This window comes from Oculina patagonica, chromosome 1, assembly GCF_052425735.1.
Source record: "Oculina patagonica isolate OP01 chromosome 1, crgOcupat, whole genome shotgun sequence".
NCBI classification, from domain to species: domain Eukaryota; kingdom Metazoa; phylum Cnidaria; class Anthozoa; order Scleractinia; family Oculinidae; genus Oculina; species Oculina patagonica.
The window spans coordinates 35,967,921-35,984,974 of record NC_135758.1 but is presented as its reverse complement, the minus strand read 5'-3'; the positions used below and the strand labels follow the sequence as shown (position 1 = coordinate 35,984,974).

The 17,054-nt window shown below is 40.5% G+C and overlaps 1 protein-coding gene across 4 annotated transcripts in view; it reads left to right on the top strand.

The window, feature by feature from the left end:
• Positions 1-11,113, top strand: part of LOC144667229 (uncharacterized) — a 46,097-nt gene extending 34,984 nt beyond the window's left edge. For 2 of the 4 annotated variants that reach the window (XM_078528635.1, XM_078528640.1), the window contains exon 6: positions 1,383-6,865. In XM_078528635.1, the coding sequence (XP_078384761.1) occupies positions 1,383-6,862 (5,480 nt within the window). In that variant the 3' untranslated portion in view covers positions 6,863-6,865. Of the gene's footprint in view, positions 1-1,382; positions 6,866-8,268 lie in introns of those variants that run through there. The other 2 variants (XR_013573298.1, XM_078528646.1) reach the window with 2 other exon arrangements.
• The last annotated feature ends 5,941 nt before the right edge of the window (positions 11,114-17,054 follow it).

The following is a 17,054-nucleotide window of genomic DNA, read 5'->3' as shown; positions in this document are numbered from 1 at the left end:
CGATAAAGTAGGGTAGCAGTTTAACAGTGTTGCCAAATTGTATTTCTCTCAACTTTGACATCCATCAACCAAGACATCGGTAAAAAGACCACGATAAAAACAGTCGGACCCCAGGCGAATAATAAAGTGATAGTTGTATCGCTCCAGCCAAACACGACTTGTAAGGTGCCTTGAATCGGGCCCCAAGTGTTCCATTTCACCGCATTCACAGCAGAACAGATGGAATAGATTAGAAGAATATACCATCTGCGCTTGTAAAATTTGAAATTCTCTTGATGAATAGGGCCTAGAGAGCTATATCCGACATCACCAGCTGATGAATTTACCAAAATGTTCGTCTTCTCTTCTCGTGAACCCATAATAGATCGGCTGGTTTTCTGTCGGCACTACAATTGTAGGCTTTCTACATTTTAAGTGCTTCTAAGAATGAATTAAATTGTATTGCACATGTATAACCTCGGTGTCGTTTGAACATTTTCAGTATTCTCGATCGGACTTCTCTGCGCATCAGCTTCAGCAGAAGTTTCACACGTTCAAAAATTCACACAGTTACGATTTTTTTTTTACAAATTAACATTTTTTTGCTATAGTCTTATGTAATCAGCGACTTTCGTCAAGACCAAATTATCTGAGAGGTCTTGACGAAAACTACGAATTTTACGATATTTACAAAAATTACGAACTGTGCGGTCTTGACGAAAACTGTGAATTTTATGAAAAGTACGATTTTTCGCAACTTTTGTCAAGACCAAAATATCTGAGAGGTGTGGACGAAAACTACGAATTTTACGAAAATTATGATTTTTCGCAATTTTCGTTTTAAATTTCACGGTTTCATAATAAACTAGGAATTTTATGAAAATTTTCATTCTTACCAATTTGGGTGACCCTTTTCGGCGGAATGACGGAATATCCAACTAGTCTGCTTGCGGTAAGCTACACTGTGCTTTCCTTAAACGTAGCGATCGACACCCCAAAGCGATTCTATCGTGAGACAAACGAATAAACGTTCGTCTTTTCTATCTTACATAACGATGAACAATAACCCCATCTTTAACGACAATTATCTCGAATGAGTGATCAAAACTATCGTAAAATGAATTATAAGGCAATATGCAGGTTATTCACTCTTTTAGCATTATATACTCTCGGGTCGATAATCAAGGTTTAATTTCCTGCTCAGTTGGAAAGCGACATACAGATGAGTTTAGGTTAACGTGACTGAGACAAGCTCCGTTCATAGTACCTGAAAGTAAAATAGTATAAAAAAATTAAATCAGTTATAATAATAAATAAGTATTTGTATAGCGCGTATCTAGGCCTGCTCTTAACAAAAGATAACAAAAAAACAAACTAAATTATGTATTTCTGTTGATCAAAAGGGGACCACGGATTGCTTATCAAGCCCGAACTTCCTTCCAAGTGTAGTCACTTCATTGGCCGCAAGAGAGAATGTGAAGAGATCATAGAGCACGTGACCTCTGAATCCACCCGAATTGTTTCGATCCATGGCCCACCAGGATTTGGAAAATCGCAAGTTGCAATAGCTGTGGCACATGATCTCAAATCCCGGGGAAAAGCCATCTATCACTTCGACCTACATGCACTTGATGTTAAAACAAGGGACGAACTGGTATCAAGGTTTCTTAGCTGTTTTAATGAATCGCCTTATTATCAATCATCTAAGCATTTAAAGCCAGTTGATTTGCTCTTTAGACAGTTTAGCCAAGTTAAGGATCATTTGTATTTTATTCTTGATAATGCTGACAAGTTGTTAGAACCGAACGTAAAGGAGAGTTTTATTAATCTAATTAAGGAAATTTTAACAAAATGTCCAAAAGTGACATTCATTGTTACTACCAGGGAATCGTCAGATTTCAACAAGTTAAAATTGCTAGGTCAAAAGTTAATTCCGGTGGGTACATTAGACAAAGTGTCTTCTCAGAACCTAGTGCGCATGGAGGAATTGCATCCTGAAGCTAGTGATGACGAATGTGAAACAATCGTGCAATTATGTGGATATGTGCCTTTTGCCATTGTTTTAATGTGCGAGTCTATTCGTCAAAAAGAGATGCCGCTAAATGAAGCCATTGAAGATTTCAAAAGGTCACCCGACAGTATTGTTATAGAGTTGGATGTTTCGGAAGAAATAGACGATTCAAGATTGATTGGCATATTTGGCTCCTGTTTCGAAAGTCTCCCCTCGCAAGATGACAAAGAAGCCTTTGTGTCCTTGTCTTTTGTTCCAGGAGACTTTGACGAAGAAGTTGCTGCAGCTGTCTTGGGCAAGTCCAAAGCCAAAGAAACGTTGACAAGACTCCACAGAAGATCACTTATAGATTCAAGTCAGTCAGGCACATATCAAATGCACAAACTTCTCCAATCGTTTGGAAGAGAAAAAGGAGAAAAAGAAATGGTTGAAGTCGGTCGTAATGCAAAAACCCGCCTTTATGAGCACTACATTTCCAAATTTTGTGAGATTAACAAAAAATTTTTGTCAGGAAGTTCGGAGTCAATGTCGGCTTTTATTGCTTTCTATCAAGACAAGGAAAAATTTGTGTCAAGTTTAACCGAAGGTTGCAAAGAAAGCGGCGAAACAAGAGACAGAGCTTTCGACGTTTTAATGAACGCTGAGCTCTTTCTGGACACACTTTTGTGGAGCGACAGTGCCACGTTTGACAAGATCTATAAGTCAGCAATAGAGGGAGCAGGGCAGCGTGGAAAGGAAGCAGAACAGCGTGAAAATGAAGTAGAGCAGCGTCGATACACGACAGTCTACAATCAATTACTTGTTGCCAAGGCGTTTGGTGAAGTTACTTGGGGTACCACAGAAGGACGAACAATGCAGAGGACGCAAGAAATTCAAGCCTGCACTTCAGATGAAGAGAAAGGAAAACTTTCATGTTATTTTGGCATCTATCAGCTCGTTAGTGGAAAAATAGAAGAAGGTGTAGAACATTTAGAAAAGGCTTTTTCGTATTTCAGTGGCACTAAAGACCAGTCCCTTAAGATTCTAAAGGTTTTATCTTGCCAGATCCTCTCCCTGTATTACGAATCCACAAACAGCTTCAAAAAAGCAAGAGAATTCTGCAAATTTGCTAGTGAAGAATGTAGCACAATCGGAGACCCGAGCCTTCTAATTATTTCCACAATGAACGAAAATGTTACAAAAGAAGAAAAATTACTACGGAATCAGCCGCTTACGTTGGAAATGTATTTTCTTATCTCCAAGGCCGCAAAAATCTTCTCCTCCGCGAAAACAATGCAATCATTGGAACATGATGTACTTCGGATGGAAAAAGAAATTTATACAAACCCAACCATAAATTCCCAAGTCGGTATATTTCATTTCCATCGCAGCGTTGTAGGTGTACTAGGTGAGATGAACAAATATGAAGAAGCAATTCAGTCCATTCAAGTAACGATCGATCTTCTGATAACGAGGCTAAATCAGTACACAAATCACGGCATCGATTCCTCAGACCACAAAGAGGCATTAGCAAAAGGCTACTCCTACCTCGCTGTTCTTCAATCCCGCATGAAAGACTACAAGGCAAGCCTTCAATCCCAGAAGCGTGCACTGGAAATAAGACGGCAATTATTTGGTGAGGGACATGCAAACACAGCTGACAGCTATCATGAATTAGCGATCATTTTGAGGACCCTGGAGGATTGTAATTCAGCCATTTGCTTTCAACAACGTGCACTTAGCATCCGATTAAATCTTCCGGATCAAAACCCTTCAAAGATGGCAGACAGCTATCATGAACTGGGGGTCACACAGTGCAAAATGGGTGATTACTCCGCTGCTCTTCGCTCTCATAAAAGTGCACTTGAAATTAGATTAGAGCATCTCGGTAACCGACACAAAGACACCGCTAGCAGTTACCATGAGTTAGGAGTCACACATTGGTATTTGGAAGAGTACGAGTGTGCTCTTGATTCGCACAAGGAAGCACTCAGGATAGCACTTGAAGTATTTGGAGAGCATCACAGTGCAACAGCCGACAGCTACTACGAACTAGGGAAGACACAGTTCTGCTTGGAAGACTACCTTGAAGCACTGGAGTCACACTCAAAAGCACTGCAAACAAGAATGGACGTATTAGGTGAGGAACACTGTGACACGGCCAACAGCATGTATGAAAAGGCGGTTACGGAATTTGAAACTGAGCGATATACTTCAGCATTACAGGATCACAAACGTTCACTTACCACGAGGCAGAAAATTCACGAAAATCAAAAATCGATGGAAAGCGAGATTTCCCAAAGTTGCCATCAACTAGGACGGACTCAATGCCAAATGGGAGACTACAGCCAAGCTCTTGATTCACTCAGCCGTGCACTTTTGGTAAGAGGGCGCCTGTTGGGAGAACAACACACGGAAACAGCCGAAAGCTATTATGAATTGGGGAAAACTTTCTTTTACAAGAAAGATTACGTGTCAAGTTTTGTCATGCACCAGTTTGCTCTTTCCGTAAGAAAGAAAACTTTGGGTGAAGAGGCCGCAAAGACAGCCGACAGTCTCTGCCAACTGGGCCTTGTACAGTGTAAACTTGGATACAAGCAGTCATCTCTCGAGTCGCATAAATGTGCACAGGAAATCAGGCAGAAGCGCTTTGGTACAATGCACAGCAAAACGGCCGAAAGTTACTACCGAGTAGGAATGATACAGACTGAGTTGGGACGTTACAACGATGCTATTGATGCATTGCGTCAAGGGTTCAAAATACAACAGGAAATCTTCGGTTACTACCACACAGCAACCGCAGACAGCTACGTCGAGCTAGGTAACACTCAGCTAAAAAGAAAACACTTTGATTCTGCTTTTAAGTGTTTTCAGTATGCTCTCCTTATAAGAACAGAACTACTAGCTAAACAACAGTCAGCGATAGATTATTACTCCTACGATCAGCAAGTGGAGGAATCTCTTTTACAAGAATACACATCAGCTCTGCAGTTGTACCAACGTGCATCAACTGTTACACGAAAATACTCATCGATTCTTGGATCACATGATCAGTTACTTAAAGGAGGCCTAAGAAAATTAAAAGAACGACTTGCCGAGAAGGCCAGCACTTACTATGACCTTGGGATGACGGAGCTCAGACTGAAAATCGATGAAACACAGTCCAGTACAGGAGAGTTAACAGCAGCGCTGCATTTACACGAGCGAGCACTTGAAATCAGACGCAAACTGTTTGGTGAAAGCCATCCACAGACGGCTGCCAGCTACCATTCAACTGGAATTACACTATACAAGATGAACGACTTTCCTTCCGCACTTCAGTCACTCCAGCGTGCACTTGAAATTCGACGAAAGCAATTTGGCGAATACCACCCAGAGACAGCTGAAAGTTACTTGAAACTTGGAGTCACACAATGTAAAATGAACGACTTTGTTACTGCGATTGAAACACTCCAGCGCGCACTACACATTAGTCTAAAACCGATTCGTGAAAACCACTCAGAGACAGCTGACGGCTACCATCACCTTGGAACCGCACAATGGAAAATGAACGACCTTGCTGCTGCACTTCAATCACATCAGCACGCACTAGACATTAGACTAAAAGTGTTCGGTCAAAACCACTCAGAGACAGCTGACAGCTACCATGAACTTGGAGTCATACAAGGGAGAATGAACAATTTTGCTGCTGCACTTCAATCACACCAGCGCGTACTGGACATTAGACTAATATTGTTTGGTGAAAACCACTCTAAGACAGCTGACAGCTACCATGAACTTGGAGTCACACAATGGAAAATGATCGAATTTGCTGCTGCACTTCAATCAAACCAGCGCGCACTAGACATAAGACTAAAACTGCTTGGTGAGAGCCACCCAGCGACAGCTGACAGCTACCATAACCTTGGAGTCATGCAACTGGGAATGAACGACTTTGCTGCTGCACTTCAATCGCACCAGCGCGCTCTCGACATGAGACTGAAACTGTTTTGTGAAAACCGCTCAGAGACAGCTGACAGCTACCATAAACTTGGAGTTACACAACTGAGAATGAACGAATTTTCCGCTACACTTCAATTAAACCAGCGCGCACTAGACATTAGACTAAAACTGTTTGGTGAAAAATACTCACAGACAGCTGACAGCTACCATAACCTCGGAGTCACACAACTGGAAATGAACGACTTTGCTGCTGCACTTCAATCACACCAGCACGCACTCGACATTAGACTAAAACTGTTTGGTGAAAACAACTCAGAGACAGCTGACAGCTACCATAACCTTGGAGTCACACAACTGGAAATGAACGACTTTGCTGCTGCACTTCAATCACACCAGCGCGCTCTCGACATTAGACTAAAACTGTTTGGTGAAAACCACTCAAAGACAGCTGTCAGCTACCATAAACTTGGAGACATACAAGAGACAATGAACGATTTTGCTGCTGCACTTCAATCACACCAGCGCGCACTGGACATTAGACTAAAAGTGTTCGGTGAACTTGTTGTTGGTGTACTAGGTGAGATGAACCAATATGAAAAAGCAATTCAGTCCATTCAGGCAACGATCGATCTTCATATAACGAGCCTAAAGCAGTGTACAAATGGCGTTATCGATTCCTCAGATGAGAACAAAAGAAAGAATGAGATCACCCAAGATTTAAGAGTGCAGGACTACAGAGAGGCATTAGCAAAAAGCTACTCCAACCTCGCTATTCTTCAATTCCGCATTAAAGACTGCAAGGCAGGCCTTCAATCCCAGAAGCGTGCACTGGAAATAAGACGGCAATTATTTGGTGAGGGACATGCAAACACAGAAGATTTAAGGGTGCATGACCACGAAGAGGCATTAGCAAAAAGCTTCTCCTACCTCGCTGATCTTCTATTCTCTTAAAGACTACGAGGCAAGCCTTCAATCCCAGAATTATGCACTGGAAATAAGACGGCAATTTTTTGGTGAGGGACATGCAAACACAGCTGACAGCTATCATGAATTAGCGATTATTTTGAGAACCCTGGAGGATTGTAATTCAGCCCTTTTCTTTCATCAGCGTGTACTTAACATCCGATTAAATCTTCCGGATCAAAACCCTTCAAAGATGGCAAACAGTTATCATGAACTGGGGGTCACACAGTGTAAAATGGGTGACTACTCCGCTGCTCTCCGCTCTCATAAAAGTGCACTTGAAATAAGATTAGAGCATCTCGGTAACCGACACAAAGACACCGCCAGCAGTTACCATGAGTTAGGAATCGCACAGTGGTATTTGGAAGAGTATGAGTGTGCTCTTGATTCGCACAAGGAAGCACTCAGGATAGCACTTGAAGTATTTGGAGAGCATCATAGTACAACAGCCGACATCTACCACGAACTAGGAATCACACAGTGGTATTTGGAAGAGTACAAGTGTGCTCTTGGTTCGCACAAGAAAGCACTCAAAATAGTACTTGAAGTATTTGGAGAGCATCACAGTGCAACAGCAGACAGCTACCACGAACTAGGGAAGACACAGTTCTGCTTTGAAGACTACCATGAAGCTCTGCAGTCGCACTCAAAAGCATTGCGTACAAGAATGGACGTATTAGGCGAGGAACACTGTGACACGGCCAACAGCATTTATGAAATGGCGGTTACGGAATTTGAAACTGGGCGTTATGTTTCAGCATTGCAGTATCACAAACGTTCACTTGCCATGAGGCAGAAGATCCACGAATTCCGACAATCGATGGAGAGCGAGATTGCCCAAAGTTACCATCAACTTGGACGGATTCAATGCCAGATGGGAGACTACAGCGAAGCTTTTAATTCACTCAGCTATGCACTTTCCGTAAGGGAACGTCTGAAGGGAGGAAAACACCCAGAAACAGCCGAAAGCTATTATGAATTGGGGAAAACGTTCTTTTCCAAGAAAGATTACGCGCAAAGTTTTGTCATGCAACTGCTCGCTCTTTCCATAAGAAAGAAAACCTTGGGTGAAGAAGCTGCAAAGACCGCCGACAGTCTCTGCCAACTGGGGCTTGTACAGTGTAAACTTGGATACAAACAGTCATCTCTCGAGTCGCATAAATGTGCACAAGAAATCAGGCAGAAGCGCTTTGGTACAATGCACAGCAAGACTGCTGAAAGTTACTATCAAGTAGGACTGATACAGCATGAGTTGAGGCGTTACAACGATGCTATTGATTCATTGCAACAAGGGCTCAAAATACAACAAGAAATATCACGTTACTATCACACACAGACAGATACCGATCTACCGCGCTACAGATCTGCCACTGCAGACAGCTCCCTTGAAATAGGCAACACACAGCTAAAGTTAAAAAAATTTGCTTCTGCTTTTAAGTGTTTTCAGGATGCTCTTCAGATAAGAACAGAGCTGCTAGCTAAACAACAGTCAGCGATAGCTTATTACTCCCACGATCAGCAAGTGGAGGAATCTCTTCTACAAGATTACACATCAGCTCTGCAGTTGTACCAACGTGCATCAACTGTTACACGAGAATACTCGACGATTCTTGGATCACATGATCAGTTACTTAGAGAAAGCCTAAAAGAATTAAAAGAACGACTTGCCAAGAAGGCAAGCACTTACTATGACCTTGGGATGAAGGAGCTCAGACTGAAAATCGATGAAACACAGTCTAGTACAAGAGAGTTAACAGCAGCACTGCATTTACACCAGCGAGCACTTGAAACCAGACGCGAACTGTTTGGTGAAAACCACTCAGACACAGCTGACAGCTACCATCACCTTGGAATCATACAACGGGAAATGAACGACTTTGCTGCTGCACTTCAATCACACCAGCGCGCACTAGACATTAGACTACAACTGTTTGGCGAAAACCACTCAAAGACAGCTGACAGCTACCATCACCTTGGAGTCACACAATGTGAAATGAACGACTTTGCTGCTGCACTTCAATCAAACCAGCGCGCACTCGACATTAGACTAAAACTGTTTGGTGAAAACCACCCACAGACAGCTGGCAGCTACAATAACCTTGGAGTCACACAACGGAAAATGAACGACTTTGCTGCTGCACTTCAATCAAACCAGCGCGCACTCGACATTAGACTAAAACTGTTTGGTGAAAACCACCCAGACACAGCTGACAGCTACTATAACCTTGGAGTCACACAACGGAAAATGAACGAATTTGCTGCTGCACTTCAATCAAACCAGCACGCACTCAACATTAGACTAAAAGTGTTTGGTGAAAACCACTCTAAGACAGCTGACAGCTACCATGAACTTGGAGTCACACAACGTGAAATGATCGAATATGCTGCTGCACTTCAATCAAACCAACGCGCACTAGACATAAGACTAAAACTGGTTGGTGAAAACCACCCAGACACAGCTGACAGCTACTATAACCTTGGAGTCATACAACTGGGAATAAACGACTTTGCTGCTGCACTTCAATCAAACCAGCACGCACTAGACATTAGACAAAAATTGTTTGGTGAGAACCACTCAGAGACAGCTGACAGCTACCATAACCTTGGAGCCATACAACTGGGAATAAACGACTTTGCTGCTGCACACCAATCAAACCAGCGCGCACTAGACATTAGACTAAAACTGTTCGGTGAAAACCACCCACAGACAGCTGACAGCTACCATAACCTTGGAATCACCCAAGAGAGTATGAACGACTTTACTTCCGCATATCGTTCACATCAGCGTGCCTTTGACATAAGATTAAAACTCCTTGGTGCAAACCACCCACAGACAGCTAGCAGCTATTACCACTTAAAGTACACCTACATTGTATTATCAGCTATTGATAATACATAAGCTGTTCTTGGAAAAAGCTGATGGCTACAATTTACTTGGAGTCCTGCAGTTAGGCACACTATCAGCGACGCAGTCGCATCAGTAAGCCCATAAGATAAGAAGAAAGGAATACCGTATTTACTCGAATAAGCGCCGCGGCGCTTATTAAATTTTTCGCACGTCAAGTGCGGCGCTTATTCGAGGGCAGCGCTTATTTAAGATTTGGACGCCACAAAAAGTATTATTTTTTACAGTAATTGTAAAAAGCGTATTTTGATTGTCAGTATTCGTCTCTTGCTGAGATAGAAGTGGCGCTAGCTGCCCTGGCAAAGTTTGCGGCTTTCACAACATTCACAGAACTACGTATTGTAAGAATGTTTGAATAGAAAAACTAATGGGCGAGCGGTAAAACAATCACTTTGAACTGAAAAACATCCCTTTTGATGAAAACAAATGTTCAAGCTTGTTTTAGAGTTGCTTTGTAGTGACATTTTTAGTTCAACGAAATTAATCAAATAAGCGCCGCATCGGGACTGCGGCGCTTATTCGGGGGCGGCCCTTCTTAACTTTTTTGTCTCAAATGCGGCGCTTATTCGAGGGCGGCGGTTATTCAGGGGCGGCGCTTATTCGAGTAAATACGGTAGTTTACTCGCCACTGGTATTTACAAAGATTTTACCGACCGTTACGGCCTTTCACAAGCGAACAACTGCTTAGGCTGAAGAGCATAGCTGCGATCTTGAGCTGAGGCTAAGGATGACACTTAACGTTCGTAATATTTAGACGATTTGCGCCTAGAGCTTTTTTTAAAAATGTTCTCATATTCAAGGTTGTTTTTCTCAGTAAATGAATATAAAACAAATTAAAATCGTACACATTTACACGACGTCATCTCAACCAATGGAGAAAAACTTCTTACCCAAATTTCAGTCTTGGGTTTTTACAATTTTGCTCATATCAGCCTTATAAATCAGCAAGTTATTGTAATTATATAAAAAAGTATACCTTCCTTACCTGTTGGTGTCAATGAAGTCAATAAATTTTTTGTAGTGTAAAGAAGTGATGTTTAGATCTGGGCCTGCAATAGCCTGCGTTGCAGACGAACCAAACCACGGTTTTGTAGAAAACCCCAGTAACACGGGGAGGACGCAACAAGCTTTTGGTCGCTGGTTCGCAGACGGACTAGACCGGGGTTTAGTTCGTCTGCAACGCAGGCTAAGCCTGCAATTGAGGAACACAATTTGCCGATACCAATCACTTGCTATAGTTGTAAGCATTTGAAGCTTCCTTTAAAACACTTCAAACTTCCTCACCTTATGCTGCGATTTTCACGGTCGTCATCACGCAATTTAATTTTAATTTTAATTTTAATTCCTAAAAGTGCTGAAGTTATTAAAATAACTTCAGCACTTTTAGGAAATTATTTTGAGGACACAATTTTCTGCTTTTTTTGCTGATCATGAGACAAAAATTGCAACAATAGGAAAAAAATTGAAGCCCCCAAAACTACATGCCTAACTGCGGTAAAATTAAAAAAAAAATTAAAAGTTTCGAGAATGAACTGTTTGTGAACGGCCGAATAGTTATAAAAATGCATATAACTTCAGCACGTTTAGGGTATTATATTGAGGATACAATGTTTGGCTTTTTTCTGATCGCGAGACAAAAATTGCAACAATTGGAGAACATTTGAAGCCGTAACAACCAAGTTATAAATAACTTCTAAAATGTCGTTTTATTATAGCTAAGATGTCTCGTTTTCTTCTTGGTAGAATTCATTGACGTTGCAGCGAGCATAGGTAACTTGGTGCAAGTTAAAGCAAAAACGAGATTAATTTAGTTTTAACAGATAAACACATGCCATAGAAAATACAGCCAATCAGAATTCAGGAAAGCCGTTGTATATTTGACGGTATCCAACTCAACCTTCCCATCGTGCGCTGCAATCTTATTCTCGACTAAATTTAGTAAGCGTATTTCTATGGCATGGTATAAAATAGTTACACAACACTTTCTCTGGTATAGTACGGAATATCCCACTTGTCACTTTTATTTTCTTAGTATACACACTTACCTAAAGGCTCGTGTGTATACCAAAAAATATAAGTGACTCGTGGGGTATTCCATAGTATACCACGAGAAAGTGTTGCATAACTAGTAGGCATCACTATTTTGTTTATTAAGGTGGCTCGATACAGTTTTTTCTGGGCCATACCAGAACGTTTACTTACTTAAATCTATCGAGCCGTTTTATAGATTTTTCAAAAAGCGCTTAAAACCGAAAATTATCTGAAAATTACAATACGAGTGGTCGAAAGAAAAAAAACAAATTCGAATATATGGATGAATAGAGATAAAGTAGTCAATGATTTTCAACGACGAAAATAGTCTTAACAATAGAAGATCCAAGTAAACGGCAAAGATTTTCTTTCAATGACTTTCAATATTTTGATCGTTCCAAAATTATTATACGTGCCATGATATGTCAGTAAGTCCATTGGTTTATTTAATATAGCTTAAGCCTTTTGGGTCAATTATCAACGTGACATACTCATTTTTCTCAAAGTAGAGCTTAGCTAATACTTGAAATGGGAGCAGTCAAGCCTTGCCCTTCAAACATCTATAATTGTAGAACAAGAATTTTGTGCCGTACGACTCCGATAAATATGATGGAAATGAAAATTTGAATATTCGAAAAGGCAGAAGCGTTCCTAGAAATTTCTTAGATGTAAAGGCTTGCCTAAATCCTTCGTTTCTCTAGCATCCAACCTTCTTTAAAATCCCACCCCACAAGTGAACTTGATAGCCACGGTTAAAGTTCATTGTTATTTTTCATGTTTATCACATAATATTACCTTTTCTGACAATTATATTCCTTTGATGCCAACTTTTTCTTTTCAATATGAGTAGATCACGTGATCAATTGATGATATGCGCTATAAGATTTCATTAACACTAGCTATAGGGCCATATATGTTTAACTTGTTAAGGTATCGTAACGTAGTTTTATCAAAATATTTTTGCAATAAGCCAAATGGCACCAGATCGGTCGGTTAAAATCTTTGTAGCTTCCAATAAAGAAGCAGGCGAAGACTTGTTCTGGAAATCCATAAAGATCTACTGCATTTTTTACTTGTGTAAACAAACATGTAGTCAGTTTAATATAAGCTTAATTATTTTTAGCTGGAAAAGTGCTTTCCCGGTTTAGAGGAAAGAATAATTATTAAATGTCACGGTTATGCATCTTTTTTCATTTCGATGCAACTTCAACAGTGCTGTTTCTTTTCAAGAGAATTATATCTGAACCCAGGTTTGGAAGTGGAAAGAGACTTATCCACTGCCACTAATATATAAGAGTATGAGCTCCAAGCTCATTATTACATCTAGAGCGTTTGAAATCATATGTGTATATATTGTAAGCCTATTTTTGTAATCAATAATAGTTAGTTATGTCTCGTTGTAAGAGATTTGAGATTATTATATATCAGAAATGACCTGTTTGTAAATGAGCTTTATATTGCCAATAAAATTTTCTTTGTGATTTACTTTCGGTGTTGTTATGTTTTGTTTGTCATGTTTTTCTGCAATATTTTAGGCTTCCCAGTGAAATTGTTAGGACAGTAACGACTTTTCAACGGTCGGTGGAATAAATTAGATTAATTGGGACGCGTTTAGAAAGGCCTTTACCAAACTGCCCTTATAACAAAAGAGAGGTTTATCCAGACAACACAGCAAATTTTAACACGTAAAATACGCTTTAGTCGAGAAACGTAAAATGCATGAAAACAATTGAGTAATTAGGAAACGGATATCATTCATGAAGGTGGACAAACAAAAAGTTAGAACGCTTAAAAGTCGAGAAGTAGGAGGACACTGATCAGTTTACGGGGGAGGGCGGAGGCGCTCGGGCTTGGCACGATTTTTTCGGCTTCTGAACATATGTTAACGCGAGACAGGAAATTATACCTCAATTTGCGGCCTGCACTTTTCATACATGATTATTGTCCGTAATACCAAAGAGGGGTGCCCACAGTCTACTGTTGTTTTAAGTCGGGTTGTAACGGAGTAGGATTACAACTTGTTCCATATTTTCCTTTAGGCGTTGTCGGAATAAATTGATATAATCTCCTGAACCAGTCTCTGGACTCTCACTACCCCGCCCTGTGTAAGGATTGACCCAGATGATGTCCAATATATTTAACCTCTAAGTAAATCTTTCGTATTGATCAGCAGAGACAAACTAGTAGAAAGAATTGAAGGAATAAAACTCGTATTCCATCGAAAGGTCTGAAAAATAAAAAAAAAACACAGAAGTAAAATGAAAAAACACAATAGTTTCCTGAAGTCATCGATTGAGTCGCATAAGGCCCGGATGCTTTGCATAAGTAAAACAGAAAGTACTAAACGACTGATCCATACCATTCAAAAACCAGATACAGGAAATACATACTATCAGATTTAAAGTCCATGCACTTTGCATACATATTTATTGTCTGCTTGTAACAGTTAAGGGGAGGTGTCCGGGGTACGGATGTGTTCGACTGTAAAAACACTAAAAAAACTCAAAGAAAAAAGAAAGAGAGAGAAAAAAGAAAATATATCAAAATTTCTCGATTTTCATGTGGCTTTCCATGAAGCAGAGCTTTTGAAGAAAAAAATATCGGCGCCAAGGGCGAGAAAACATGTGACCAGTAGGAGTTGATCCAGAGGACGTAACACTCCTAGTAGCTCGATGCTAAGGAAACCAGAAGAAAGCGCCGACCTCAGTGATAAGAAAAGCAAGGCTGACACTACGTAGAAATGAAAACCAAGGGACAACGACATGATAGAGTCAAACTGAAAGTAAAAGCACTGGCGTCCCTGATTGGGTCTCTCAGCAGGTGTCCGCACAGAATGAACAGCGCGAAGACAGTTCTTGTGCTCGTGGTAGACATCCGGAGGGCTCACACCTCGCCCATTGATCCCGTGCCATTCTCATGGTCAGCGTCTGTCGTTGTCTCGATGGAAGTGAGAATGCAGAACTATCCTTACACTGAAAATGGACAAAACATGTGAAAAAATGCAACATGGGCAAAACCATGTGAAAAAGTGAAAAATACAGTGTCAGCCTTGCTTTTCTTGTCCTTATTTTTATTTTTGGCTGATTAGAGCTGTCGCCACTCCTACGTACACAGCAGCATTTTCTCCGCGGTCCCTTCTTCTTTCACTCAGTGATAAGCCTGCATATCTCACCTAATCCTGGACAATACTAGGATAACGAGAACGCGCACGCATAAGCAAATAACACTTTTTAATAATATCTTTACATAAATTTCTTGTGAAAGTATCTCACCGGTTTAGGCCAAGACTTTAAGTTTGTGAATAGACTTTAACCGTTTAACCTTTAATCTACAGGACACTTTAGTCCAAAACGGGTCACGACTAGTAGAGTTCTAAATTTGTATTCTGCCCCCAAAAAGTGTAAAATGTAGTAAGGTGCCATCTCTTTTATGGCGTAACTTCATGTTTAATCTCATCCTGTTTGCACTGATCAACTACTACCTATCCACTCGACAGTGACTATTTAATGGACATTTGACGGTACTTTAATTAACTTTCAGGCCAAAAGCTTTGCCGTTCCCACTGTCACTAGCTTTGGCTGGAAACATTTAATTTTGCACTTTTCCTCCCATTGAAAACAAAATTTCAACAATCCTGAAGGCAAACATTATTCTGGGATGACCTAGAGATAAATATCAGTTTTCTTTCATGGGCAAAAGGAAGACACACGAACAAAGAAACAAAAAGTTCTTGATACTTTTCGCGTGTGTGCACAGGATGCCCAGAGGACCACACGAAATCCATTACATGATTCCTTCATCAAAACCCCCAGACACCAAATACATTTTTTCCAGAGCTTCTCTCAATTAGTTATTAAAAGTTTATTACCTCATATTTTTTTGTTTTGACTTATTTAATATTTTTACTTACATCATTGAAGTTTTTCTCACATAATTGCCTGGGCATGTAATTGGCGAGATGTCCTCGCGGATTTTACCAATGGAATTATTGTTAAATAATGTTAATGTTTACCTGGTGTTTCAACCAAATAAGTGCGCACGGCGCGTAGTATCTTGATAACAAGTTAAATTTGAAAACGCATGCTAAGTATATGAGGTTTACAGCGTTGAAATAAGTAGGCTGGGCAAAGAATTCGGGCTCACAAAACGGCGGTAATCGAACCTAGGAATCAAAGTAATTCTAACTTACTTTGCTTAAAGTTGATAATATATAGATTTAGGCAAGCCTAAAAGCGGAGCTCCCCAGTTAATTATTTTGCACTTTATTGAAACCTCAATTCAAGCCATTGTACAATTTTAAGGCTAAGAATATAATATTCGTTTTTTTTTTTATAAATATTAATATTGTTACTTACTTTTTTTTTACCGTGTCCCGGGGGGGGGGGGGGGTCTCCCAAAATTTACTAAAGGGGTGTGCCACTGAGTCGCTGAGCTCTGGACCTGTTCCAGAGAAAAACGGCTCAATTTGCGACCCTGTTCCAGACAAAAGTGCATAGGTCCCTGTTCCAGACAATTCCACAATATATATGAAGATAGATATAAAACACTAGCGTACATCACAAAGCGCTCACTTGACTTTGTCTGTGGCTTGGATAAAACCAATGAGAGGAGCGGAGTTTCATAGCTAAACTTGATAGTGTTCCACATCAAGGGTGATTTGTATACCCTGTTTCAGAGTCAGGGGCAAGGCATACCCTGTTGAGCAGCACATACCTGTATAGCCCTTATATGGGAGTACCGTATACAGCAACACCAAATAACCGAGAACAAAAAAATCAATCAAAACGTTTTAATTCCACCCATTATTCATCTGGATGGGATTATGCTGCAAAACGGGTAATTATGTAACCTTCGTGTAGATAAGGAGGGGGTAGTAGGGCTGCATGTTGGGGTAGATAGGCATATCACGTGGTAAATTAGCAAATCACTTAACATTTAGAGTATAAAGGAAAAAATAATTACATTAGATATGGTTAATTTTCTTTTTTTATTCATTCATTTGTTTTTATTTACTTTTCCTTTTTTGGCCAACACCACACACGATACTCGCAACTACAAAAAATTCTTCCCTCCACTGATTTTTATTATCTTTTCCCTCCGTTTCTGGTTTTCTTTTCTCCTCTTTATCTACCTTACCCTTTTCTTTTTCTCCCCTCGCCTCCATCCCCCAGCCTCCCTCTCCTCCCTCCCCCCACGCGGCGGGCGGCTGGCCTTTCCGACTTCGCGCCCGCAGGTTTTTTTCGC